Source organism: Castor canadensis, chromosome 3 (genome assembly GCF_047511655.1).
Source record: "Castor canadensis chromosome 3, mCasCan1.hap1v2, whole genome shotgun sequence".
Lineage (NCBI taxonomy): Eukaryota > Metazoa > Chordata > Mammalia > Rodentia > Castoridae > Castor > Castor canadensis.
Window position 1 is genome coordinate 159245634 of NC_133388.1, and position 13311 is coordinate 159258944.

General features: G+C 46.3%; 1 protein-coding gene across 12 annotated transcripts in view; it reads left to right on the forward strand.

Annotated features, from left to right (window-relative positions):
* Matn2 (matrilin 2) overlaps nucleotides 1-13311 on the forward strand; it is a 132616-nt gene that overhangs the window by 103391 nt on the left and 15914 nt on the right. For 10 of the 12 annotated variants that reach the window (XM_074068892.1, XM_074068883.1, XM_074068885.1 and 7 more), the window contains one exon: nucleotides 10479-10601. The exons of the other annotated variants lie outside the window; for them this stretch is intronic. In XM_074068892.1, coding sequence (XP_073924993.1) covers nucleotides 10479-10601 — 123 coding nt within the window. The remainder of the gene's footprint in view (nucleotides 1-10478; nucleotides 10602-13311) is intronic. 12 annotated transcript variants of the gene reach the window in all.

Sequence of the window (13311 nt, forward strand, 5' to 3'; positions counted from 1 at the left end):
TACTGGGCCTGTGTAAATGATGTGAGTGCATTTCTTAGCCATCAGAGCCCTGGTGATTACTTCTCCTTCTGCCCTTCATCTTCCTTCCCTCAGTCCTTGAAACGGCTTTTCCTATTTCCACAGTCTGCTGCACTGAAATTGAATAGAACCCCAGTTCTTAACCGTGCTGCTACAATTTGATTGTAGTTGTCTCCCCTGAAACTCATGTTGAAATTGGATTACCATTGTGGTGGTTTTGAGAGGTGGAGCCCTTCAGAGGCAATTAAGTAGTTAAGAGAGATGGATGCCTTTCTCAGGAGAGTGGGTTCAGTCTTGAGGGAGTGGTCAGTTATAAGGAGAATGGGTTGTTATAAGGTGGGATCGGCCCTCTCTGTCTCCCCTATTTTGCATACACTCTCTTGTCCTTGGCCTTTTCCACCATGAGATGAAGCGGAACCAGGTCCTCACAGATGCTGACGCTGTGCTCCTGAACTTGCCAATCTCCAAGACCATGAGCGTCCTAAGCCTCTGTCCTTTCTGCTCCTCCTAGAGCAGCATTCTGCTCTATAGCACTAAGACACTAAGAGGGACTCAAACATTCTCTCTGCTCTGCCTCCAGCCAGCAGTCTTGCCATGAATAATAATGCAGGCGGTTTGCTGACTGGCAGCTGGCTGTACACCAAGGCTTTGTGCTAAGCATGTGAGCCATCACACTCTAGGGACAGATGAGGAAACTGCAGCCCAGATTAAGGAAAGAGCCTGAGGTTACCTGTTTGTACACGGGATTCACGTTGCTCTGTGAGACTTCAGGGTCAGTTCTGGGAGGAGGTCTATATGAGCACTTGTGAGATAATCAGATGGGTTAGAATGAACCTCAGAACAGGGCAAAAATCTTCTGCCCCTCCCTGAGCTCATGACCCTTCATCTCACAGCACATGGCCAGGTCAGTAGTAACATTGACCAGGTACATGTTTCCTTACAGCTGGTCTTAACTCCCGTCTCCTTCTGGCCTTCACCCAAGAATGCTGCTGTGTTTGCTACCTACCCTGCGATCCTACTTCCAGCTGGAGCAAGATAAAGAATTGGGAAGTAGTCATTTGAGAAAAGAGATTATTTTGAAAATAGAGGAAAAGGGCCGTAATTTACCAGCCTTAACCTGCTGGTCATTTTGGTTATAGGGCCAAGTTCCTTGGCCACTGATATAATTGTGGCTGCAGCCTAATTTGATGCACATTTTTATATCATCAGTTCACATGGGCAGAAGAACTGACTGTTTAGCTATATGTCTCTCTAACTATGCTACCTGTGAGAAAGTATTTCCCCAGTTTTGGAGAGATTCTTGGATCTTGGCAAATGGGTTATCCATGTTATCACTTGCTTTTGGCTCCCTGCCCAGCTAGCTGCCTCACATTCTGCTACTATGCCTCATTCTGGAAGGGACTGCGCATTGGGGGTGTGGAAAGAGGGTGGGTGTATCAAATAGCATCTCTTTTGCCTGTCTGCCAAAACAGATGCAAGGTGACTTGTGGGTTTAATTCTCCATTAGCTGAGATTAGCCATGCTCTTCCTTTGTCCTCCTTTTTATTGCGGTAATCAAGAACTGAGTATCAGAGGGTTGCAGAACTTCTAAAATATTCTCACAAACCTTCCAAACACAGTAGCCCCTTCTCCTTCCAATCTCCAACCCCCACCCCCAGCCTTTGCCATTTGAAATGTTGCCTCTGTGAGTATGTAGGTAATGGGACACAGTGATATCATCTATATGAGTAAAGGTTCAACAATTCAATTAAAAGTGAATTTTGGTGCTTATCATGGTTGAGTCTATACGAGAACTTGTGAGAGAATCTGATGGGTTAGAATGAACCTCAGAACAGTACATGAGAGATGCATTTTACCCACCAGAGCTATCCACCAATTGAAGACTTTGTCTGCTCTGAAATGATTCAGTCTGTAATAATGGGCTAGGTTTTCACTGTGGTCAGAGTTAAGTGAGAGTTGGGATGTGTGTTCCCCAGCCCCATGCCAGATGACACAGAGCCAGATAACATGACTGTATCTCTTTGGTAAAGCCTCATGGGCAGTGGCTGGAGACCCGGCTGGGGTCAGTCAGGCCTGACTCAATAAATCAGGGTGACCTTAGCCTTTATAGAGGGTGCCTCCTGTTAAAGTCTTGACAGCAGGTGATCTGAAGAGCTCTTCACTCACTTTCCAGAAGTTCTTTGAAGCATGAAGCCCAGGCCCAGGTTCCTTGGTCCCTGGGACAAAGTAGACACTGTAGTATGAAGCCTGTCCTCCCTTCCTCTCAACCTGCCTGCCCCCAGGCTCTGACTACACAGATAGTGTGGGCTCAGGAGGTCAATGAGGTGGTCTCTCCTACCAGTTGCAGCTGAGAGGCTTCCTCCCCTCCATAGAAGTTTCCCTGGCATTGACCTTGTACCAGGGCATCCAGTACAAGAAAGTCTGCAAGCTAGATGTGCCTGCAGAGCACAGCCCACTGATCTGCAGGTTCCTGGAGGTCAGGGATAAGAAGACAGGTCTTATCTGGAATCAGAGATCCAAGGCCTGGCCCATAGGAGATAGTCTATGAAGTGAAATGAATGAGTGAATGGATGGAAACCAGCTTTCTTTTGATCCCATAGCCCTGGCACAGGGACTGCTCCCCTGCTCAGTTGTCTTCACTGGCTCTCCACTGACTCCCAGGATAAATTTGCAATTGCACCCCTCCATTTGGCCATGTGCGAGAAGCCATCCTCTACCATGCCAGCTTTGTCCTGGGTCTTCCCCACAGCCTCCATCCTTCAGCCCTAGTGGACTCTATCCCTGCGCCTGCCAGCCTGTCCTGACTCTGCATAGGACACCCTATCCCCAGCCCTGCCTATAGAAACCCAGCCCATCACTAGTGTCACCCCATGCAGAGCTTCCTCCCTCCCCACCTGCTGGGTGCTATGATCCTCCTCTCCCCTCCACTCCCCAGGCTTGGTGGAACCTTTCTGCTTGCTCTCCTGCCCAGCCACACCCTGTGGCTCTCTGCACACATGTGAGAAGTCACACAGCAGGATATAAAGATTATTGAACTGGGAGCCCAAAGACTGGACTTAAGTTTTGTTTCTTCTTGGTACTTGGCTCTTTCTGGGTCTGATTGCTTACCAATAAGCTAGAAATGGTGATTCCTGCCTCTCTGTCTCATCCCTGTGTGGTTCAGGCAGACATACCTGTAGAAGTGCTTTGTGAACTGATAGCGTGCCTTAAACTGAGTACTCTTGTTAGGGTCCCATCTCCCTACCACCAGACTGTCCTGCACTAAAGAGGGGCTTTGGGAGCTCCCTACATTGTGGCCTAGTGACCCATCCCCAGGGCCGGGCCCACAGTCATTTGAGGGGCCCCAGAGATGTACCAACCTGGAAGGGGGCAGATTCAGGAGTCCAAGAGCTGTCCTAGGAGAGACTCTCCCTTCTTCTGGCTGTGGAGGATGCTGACAGGGATCTGAGCCACAAACCTTAAGGCTCCAGGGATCTTGAGGCTATACTCCCAGTTCAGCCACCACAGGCCTCTTTAGGCCTGAGGCCCTAGCTTGGCTTCCTAGGGTTAAGGCAGCCCTGAGCAAGGCTGCTCTGACAAAATCCCATAGACTGACACAGACATGTATTTCTTACAGCTCTGGAGGCTGGAAGTCTGAGACCAGGGTGCTGGCATGGTTAGATTCTGGTGAGGGCTTTCTTCTGACTTATAGCCAGTCAGCCAGCATCTGGCTGTGTCCTTACATGGCAGAAGAGACAGACAGATAGAGACAAAAAGAGTGGGCATGCAAGAGAGTAAATGATACCTCTGGTCTCACTTCTTAAAGCTCATTAATCTTATTAGATCTGGGCCCTACCCTGTCACCTCATCTAAACCTAATCACCTCCCAAAGGCCCCACCTCCAAATACCATCACCTCAGGGATTAGGGTGCAGCATATGACTTGGAGTGTGAGGGACACAATTTAGCTGGTAGCAGGGAGTGAGGTAAAGGGGTCACCTTCACCCTCATGTATATGCTTGATGGAACAGAACATGCATTAGAGACCTTTCCATGACACAGGGAGAAAACTGATGCTCCCAAACTGTCCTGGGGGCCAGCGACAGAGCCAGGACTCGAACCCAGGTCCCCTGACTTCATATCTCTTGCCCAGTGTGGGATCCCCTGAAATAGGACATCTCCATTCATCTGCTTCTCAGTCCATCTGAGAAAAAGCTCACAGAGCAGAAACCATGGGTTGGCTGCTCCTGTTTTGATTATAAGAAAAGCCAGGAAATAGTGTCATGCTGTCAGTCTTTGCTTACCTTCTTGGCAGGCAGCCACCATGGCCATCTCCCTCTGGGGTCAGGCTGGTTTTAATTACCTTGTTTGTGGAGCCCAGACCCAGGGTCACTGCCTGTCACTGCCGCAGAGGTAAAATATATGGAACATATTACCCACAATTGCTGCCTTGCAGACATGTGTGACCCGCCAGATGTCTAATCCAGATATGGGAAGCACAGTCTGTGTCAGTGTATGGGAACCCCCAAAACTTGAGCTACATCCTGACAATTCTAATCATCCCAATCACAAATTCATGATGAGTCTTTGATGAAATGTGTAGCCTGCCTCCTCCTGTGGGAAAGGAGGGGAAGAGATATCTCACTGAGTGGGAAATGTTTTCTTCCTGCTTCCTGAGACTTCTCTCGTGTTCCACCTCGGCAGTGATTTTAATCCAGCCTGTGGGCTGAAGTCTTGGTACTTCCTTAAGCTCTGGGTTCATTCATTCTTGTTCTCTCAAGTACTGACTGTACACCTGAAGTGTGCTTAGTGCTGGCCTTCACCAGATTTGGTTTCTTCTCCAACAGTATTTAAAGCTTTTCCAAGAAGGACAAAATTTAAAAAGACATGTTGATTCTGGGTGTGAGAGTTGGATGTGGACAAAAGTGCCAAGGGGCATGTGGCAGGGGGACCCTTCCCTAGTCTAGAGAAAGCTGCTTAATCCATCACTAGATTGAGCTAGGGAGAGTGAGCAAAAGAGCTTCCCAGGCATGGACACAGCACTGCGAGCCCAGGATCCAGACAGTGAACTGTAGGGAGATCAGTGTTCTGAGGACCAAGTGGGACAGGAAACCCGGAAGCAGGGGGACACATCACCTATAGTACTGAGAGTTACATGGAACTTTCTGGAGACCTGCCTTCCTTGAGCAAACTTGTAGTTTGTCTTCTGAAAGTCTGCAAGGCTGTCTGAGCAGACCCATTGAGCTAGGAGGATTTGTGACTGGGTCAGGAAACACAGAGGTGACAGATTTGTGATCTACTCTTGCGTCTGCCCCCAGTATAGCCGACACAAGTCGGATGAGGGCCCACCACTGTCCCCCAAGCTGAAGAACTTCCCGTGGTAGTGGGAGCGTTGTGCTGAACAAATGGGAGTTGTGCACTCTGCAAGGCTGGCGTGTGGGAGAAGTGGGGAGCCCCGCTGACCACAGGGGCCTCACTGGGAACACCTGCACAAAACCCTGGGATGTGGAGGCCATTACCCCTGGTTTTGGAGTAGAAAATTGAGGAAGTGTTCCCTTTTATTCAACAGCTGTTTCCCAGAGGCTGTTCTGTGCCAGGTATTACATTAGGTGCTGGAGACAGGTGAGAAAGATATGATCCATGGCCATCACAGCCCATGTAGACATAGCCATGCAAGGAGGGGACACAGAGGCTCCCAAAAATGACATAAATGAGTGAATGTTCAACTTCAACTTGATATTGCCACAAAGGGCAGATACGTGGGGCTGTGTGACCTGTGCTAGGAGGCCAGGGAAGACTTCCTGATACGTGCATAGTGAGCTGGCAGAAGAGTGAGAGGTAACTCAGGAGGCCGGTGCAGGGGAGGGGCCCTCCTGGAGAGGAAGGAAGAGCAGGGAGATGAGGCTGGAGGGCAGCCAAGGCTTTCCTGTCTTATCCGACTCAGGAAGTCTCAAAGGGGCCCAGGCAGAGGGAAGGAGGATGTGAGCAGATTCACGATGGCAAAAAGGACTCACAGAGGAGGGCTGACAGAAGGGGTCGTAGTGGGGATGCAGGGAACAATTAGAAGTCCATGCCACCACCCAAGAGGAAGATGAAAGCGTTTGGGTCATGATGGCAGAGGTGGAATAACTGGATCGCTTGGAAATGTCTCTGAATATAAGGTCTGGATCTGTTGTCAACATCTTAGCCTTGGTGGTTCAGCAAGTTAAAAAAAAAACAAACAAAACTATTCTTTTTTTTTTTTTAAACACCAAGACCCTGGCAGCACTCAGGCCCCTTGAATCAGACACTATGATAAAAATGATCTTACATTGTCAGTGGGAGCAGATATTGAAATAACCTCAGTGGAAGATGCCTGAGAAATATTTAATCAGCTTTTAAATGTTCACACCCTTTCACTATGCTTTTCCAATCCTGCATGGGTATCTTTCCCATTGTGTGCAAAATTATATGCCCCAAAATGTCCATTTCAATGGTGGCCTGAATGTTTTATTTTGCCTGATTTTTTTTTTTTTTGCTATGTAGCCCAGGCTGGCCTGGAACTCACATCCTCCTGCTTTACCTCCTGGAGTGCTGGGATTACAGGCATTCATCACCATGCCCAGCTGCCATAGTGTTTATAGTAACAAAAGACTAGGAACCATCTAAATGCCTACCAAGCAAGTGACTGGTTAAAGGAAATTCATTTTTATTGAAATTTTATTTTACTTTTAAAGTAGATAAGGGGTTTACATGGTTCAAAACCCAAAGGAGAAAAATCAGAAAAGACATGCATTAAGAAATTCACCATGTGTGGCGGGTGGCACACACCTATAGTCCCAGCTACTAAGGAGGTGGAAGAAGGAGGATTAAGGTTCAAGGTCATCCCAAGCAAAGTTAGCCCAAGATCCTATCTAAAAACCAAATCAAAATTAAAAGGACCAGGTACAGGAGGTATGGCCCAAGTGGCAGAGTGATTGCTAAGAGGCCCTGAGTTCAATTCCTGCTACCATTCCTGTGGCCACCATTGTTCACACACTTGTGCAGTCCCCTCCTTCACTGCTGGCCTATGTGACCAACAGACTATGACAAGAACAATGATATTTTTGGCTTCTGTCTTGGATGCTGTCTCCCACTTGTGGGATTACTCACTCTGGGAGAAGCTATGTTGTAAACAGCCCTGTAGGAATGACACACATGAAGCCGACAGCCGGTGAGACTATGCAAGTGAGGCCGGCAGCAGGTTCCCCAGCTCCAGTTGAGGCTGAGCAGCCTGCAGCTTCTGAGGGACCCTGAGCCAGAAGCACCCAGCTGTGCCACTCCCAAATTCCAAACACTCAGAAATTGGGCAAGACAATGAATGTGTGCTGTTTTAAGCTGCCGGGTTTTGGGGTAACTTGTCACATAGCAATAGATAGCCATTTTTATTAGTTTATTAAAACTTTGAGCATTTCTTTATGCAAAAAATGCAAATATGTGTTTTAATTTTCTCCCTTTTTTTACACACGCACACAGACATGAACTAGTGTACTATACACCCCTTTCTGTGCTTTTTCTCCACTCATTACTATTTCTTGGAGATCTCTTCCTATCATTACACATAGAAATTCCTTATCCTTTTCATAGCTGTGTAATGTTTCCTTGCAAGGGATATTTATTCACCCTGTTGCTGGACACCTGGGTTGGCTCCCATTTATTTTTCACCATTACACACAGTGCCACCGTGAGCAACTTGAAAGTATATTCTTTCATATGCTGCAAGGTTTCTGTAGGAGCAGTTCCAGAAGTGAAGTGGCTGGGTTAAAGGTACATTTTATAACTTTGATAAACACTGCCAGAGACTCCTCCACAGGGAAGTAAGCCCTTTAGTCTGTTTGACTTTGGAATCTGCCAGTTTTGCCTTAAGCAAATCTGTCTGCAAGAGGTTTCTGTGATAGTCTGAGATTGAGAAAACTCTCTCTCTCTCCCTCTCTCTCTCTCTGCTATGCTCTAAAGAGATGCAGAGGGGAAGAGGGAAAAAGTGAAAATGCTTCACATACTTTTAAAGCATGCACACAATAAAAATTCCAAACAGCTACAAACCCAGGAGAACTGAGGAACTGGGAAGAGCTCCTGCAGCCCAGGTTGGGGGACACCCCTGTGGGCACATGGCTTCTCCCCAGCCAGCTCCCAGTGAAGGAATACAGGCTGGGCCACCCTGGCTCAGGAAGCCTGGGGCTCAATGGGTCTGTTGGGGGACCATTCCACCACCCTCTGGTCAAGAGGAAAGCCTGAGCTGAAGCTAAGAGGGCAGGCAGGGCTGGGGAAGCTCACAGGGTTCGTCTGGATTATGGCTTCTTAAGGCTGGCCTGAAAGAGCTGAGGCTATTTTATTACCTTGGAAAATGGAGTATTCTTATTATAAATTCATGGTGGGGGAAATAAACTCCCCTCCACAGCCAGCCAGCCGTCTGTGTTGTGGATCACTCACTGCACTTCCCGCTGCCTGAGGAGCTGCCCGAGGAGGAAGGCGTGCACAGCAAGCCAGAGGGTCCCGCTTTGCTTCAAAGCTCTTCTGCAGCTAAATTTCCCTTAACAATTCCCATTGTCCAAAGACTTTTAGTAGCACTTGCACCGGAAGAAAGACAGGTAAAATTCCCTTTGCATTTGCAAGCTTATGTTAGAATACAGTAATGCAGAATGGCAAGGGTTTATTATCATAAGACAGCGTTTTCAGTCTGCTCCTCGCACTTGGCAAGCCGCTATTAGCCTTCCCAAAGCTTGGTTTTTCTCCGGGTAAATAAGATCACAGCAGCTTACAGTGCACAGGCTCCCCTCCAAGGAGAAATTCTGCTAGAATGCTGGACTAAAAAGTGTCTGCCTTGTGCTGATTGTGAAAGTCGTTATGTGCACTGGAGCCTTTATTTAACGGCTTCAATACAGAGCCACTATAGAAGTCCTGCTCAGTCTGAAGGGATTGAGTCAATTCTCAGATACGCGTATGGTTCTTTTAAAAAGTCACTGTCCACCTGTCCTCAGTATTACGTTTTTAAAAGTCAGCCTCGTGGTCACAGGTGCACAAACCTTCTGGTCCCCAAGAGCCACCAGCTCTATCAATAACAATGCATCCTTTGGTGGCTCAGTCCTTGACTCTTGTCCAGTGCATGTGAAGATGGACTTTTTATCAACACCACCAGCAAATCTTACAGGCTCTGCCTTCACACCGTGGCCACACTGTCCATGTCACCAGCCTGGTCTAGGTTCTGGGATCTGTGCTGTAAGCTGCTCCCAGCTCTTGATGCTCCGTCCTTACCACACTCCAAAGTGGAGTCAGGTTATGTGATGCTACCTCCAAATCCCCTAGCAACTGCCCTCTCGCACCCGTCCATCCCCTAGCAACTGCCCTCTCGCACCCGTCCATCCCCTAGCAACTGCCCTCTCGCACCCGTCCTGCCTGTGACCCCACACGCTGTTCCCCTGCCCCTCGCTGGCCCCTTCCCTGCAGGCTGCAGCTTGCTCTGGTCATGCTGGTGTCCTTGCCTGTCCTGCCGTGGTGTGAAATGCTCTTCTTTCTTTCCCGGACACCACCACACACTTCCTTTCTGTCTTCAGGGCTCTGTCCATGTCACCCTATCTGATTGCACCATGTAAAATGACAAGCCCAAACTGGTGGCCACTCTCTCTCTCCCTTTCCCTGTGTTTTCTCTGTAGCACTTTTCCCTACTTGATCCATCACAGAAGTTCGTGTCTTATTTTTCTTCCATGCACTTCATCTCCACTACCCCTTGATGTCTGCTGTCAAATGAAAAGCTTCATAAAAAGCAGAAACTTTGTTCTCTTCATTGTTCTGTCTCCAGAGCCTAGATCAGCGCTTGGCTCATAGTGGTGACTCATCAAATGTTTGTTGACAGACTGAATAAGTGAATCAAGGGATTGTCCAAGTGTGATTTACACATACATAGGTAGATATGCAGATAAGTTGGTATTATACGATAGCACAGAAAGTCAGACTTCACTTTCTCATATTTATATCTTTCCTTTGCAAGTTGTCTTTTCCTCTCTTTTGTTCATTTCCTGGAGATATGATTGTATTTTGTATGTTCTTTGTTTATGTTAAGAATTTTTGCTGGCTGGTAGAGTGGTTCAAGCAGTAGAGCACTTGCCTAGCAAGAGCAAGGCCCTGATTTCAAACCCCAGTACCACAAAAAAAAAAAAAAAAAAAAGAAGAAGAAGAAGAAGAATTTTTGCTCATAAATAAGCTTTCTATTCTGAAATGTGATCTGAGAGGAAAGGCACTGTTTTAATTTAAGGTGCTGAAATGTCTTTTGTTTTGTTTGTTTTCTGAGACAAGGTTTCTATGTAGTCCAGGCTGCCTTAAACTCTTGCTTTTCTTGACTCAGCTTCCTGAGTCCGGATTACAAGTGTGCAGTGCCACACCCTGCTGAAATGTTCTTATGAACAAATAAGTCACCCGTGTGTGCATCATTTTCTTCTTCTGTTTCTGAAATTCCAACTTGGTTTTCAGAACTGGACTCTTGTGCCTTGGGGGACCATGGCTGTGAACATTCATGTGTAAGCAGTGACAACTCATTTGTGTGTCAGTGCTTTGAAGGTTACATACTCCGTGACGACGGGAAAACCTGCAGAAGTAAGTTTTGCTGCTGGCTTATGTTACTATGTCAGACCACTGCATGCGTCCCCTCTCCTGATCTCTTGTAGCCAGTTACTCTCCAAAGTCAACACCATGCAAGCACATGCAATGGGGTATCCTAGATGGGGTCCTTGACAGGAAAAGGACACTCAGTAAAAGTACATGTACATAAACCACGGCCTTCAGTTACAATTATGTACCAAAATGGGCTCATTAATGATAACAGACATGCCATATTAATATTAAGATATTAATAATAGGGGGAGATTGCCATGGGGCACATGGAATTCCCTCTACTGTTTTCCCAGTTTTTCTGTATATCTAAAATTGTCCTAAAAAATAAAGTCTCACCAGGAACAGTGGCTCACACCTGTAATCCCAGCTATTTGGGAGGCAGAGATCAGGAGGACTGTGTTTTGAGACCATTCTGTAGGTAGAAGGATCATGGTCCAGACCAGTCCCAGGCAAAAACATGAGACCCTATCTAAAAAAATAACCTAAAGCAAAAAGGGCTGGGAGTGTGGCTCAAGTGGAAGAGTGCTTGCTCGGTAAGCACAAGGCCCTGAGTTCAAACTCCAGTAACACCAAAAATAAAGCCAGTCAGTCTAGGGCTGGGGTGGGGTTAGCCCAGTGTAGAGCACATGTTTAGCATGCACGAGGCCCAGGGTGGGGCTGGTGGAGTGGCTCAAGTGGTAAAGTGCCTGCCTGGTAAGTGTGAGGCCCTGAGTTCAAACCCCAGTACCACCAAAAAAAAGAAAACGAGGCCCAAGGTTTAACTCCAGCACCTAAATTAATTAATTTATTATTAAGCCTATTTAAAAAACCAAATGAACAAACAAACAAAAAGGTCAGTGCCAGTCAGTGGTACAGCTGAAGTGACCCAGATGTGCTCTGTGGCAACAAGCACTGATTTAGCGATGTGCTGTGGTGGAAGAGGCAACAGGGGTCAGTCAGCCTGTGTGCAATAGTGGGGAAGTCACCTCGCTTCTTAGCCTCTGCTTGACTGTGTTCAATGATGTCATTCTGGTTGCACAAATACGGGGGTTTGAACTCAGGGCCTCACACTTGGTGAAAAGCAGGTGCTCTAGCACTTGAGCCACAGCCCCAGCCCTTTTTGCGTTAGTTATTTTTCATATAGGGTCTCATGTTTTTTGCCTGGACTGGCCTGGATTGCAGTCCTACTACTTAACCTTCCCATGTAGCTGGGTGACAGTCAGTGCTGCCATGCCCAGCTTATTCATTAAGATGTGATCTTGCTCAAGGGCAAACACAACAATGGGATTAGACTATGAGCACATGATAAAAGCGAGAGCACACAAGGGAGGGGTGAGGATAGGTAAGAACCTAAAAAATTAGCTAGCATTTGTTGCCCTTAACGCAGAGAAACTAAAGCAGATACCTTAAAAGCAACTGAGGCCAATAGGAAAAGGGGAACAGGTACTAGAGAAAAGGTTAGATCAAAAAGAATTAACCAAGAAGGTAATACCCACGCACAGGAAATCAATGTGAGTCAATACCCTATATAGCTATCCTTATCTCAACCAGCAAAAACCCTTGTCCCTTCCTGTTATTGCTTATACTCTCTCTACAACAAAATTAGAAATAAGGGCAAAATAGTTTCTGCTGAGTATTGAGGGGGTGGGGGGGAGAAGAAGGGGGTGGGGGCAGGGGAGAAATGAACAAAGCCCTGTATGCACATATGAATAGTAAAAGAAAAAGAAAAAAAAAAAGTGATCTTGCCAAAAGGGGAGATAACAACAAACACCATGGAAGTCCAGGAAGTCATCAGAGACTACTTCAAGAACCTATATTCAAATAAATTTGAAAATCTTAAAGAAATGGACAGATTTCTAGATACATATGATCATCCAAAACTGAACCAAGAGGAAATTAATCACCTGAATAGATCTATAACACAAAATGAAATTGAAGCAGCAATCAAGAGTCTCCCCAAAAAGAAAAGTCCAGGACCTGATGGATTCTCTGCTGAATTTTATCAGACCTTTAAAGAAGAACTGATACCAACCCTCCTTAAACGGTTCCATGAAATAGAAAGGGAAGGAAAACTGCCTAACACATTTTATGAAGCCAGTATTACACTTATCCCAAAACCAGGCAAAGACACCTCCAAAAAAGGAGAACTATAGGCCAATCTCCTTAATGAACATTGACGCAAAAATCCTCAACAACATAATGGCAAACCGAATCCAACAGCACATCAAAAAGATTATTCACCAACCAAGTAGGCTTCATCCCAGGGATGCAGGGGTGGTTCAACATATGAAAATCAATAAACATAATGAACCGCATTAACAGAAGCAAAGACAAAAACCACTTGATCATCTCAATAGATGCAGAAAAAGCCTTTGATAAGATCCAACACCATTTCATGATAAAAGCTCTAAGAAAACTAGGAATAGAAGGAAAGTACCTCAACATTATAAAAGCTATATATGACAAACCTACAGTCAGCATTATACTTAACGGAGAAAAATTAAAACCGTTCCCTCTAAAATCAGGAACGAGACAAGGATGCCCACTATCTCCACTCCTATTCAACATAGTACTGGAATTCCTAGCCAGAGCAATTAGGCAAGAAGAAGGAATAAAAGGAATACAAATAGGTAAAGAAACTGTCAAAATATCCCTATTTGCAGATGACATGATCCTATACCTTAAAGACCCAAAAACTCTACTCAGAAGCTTC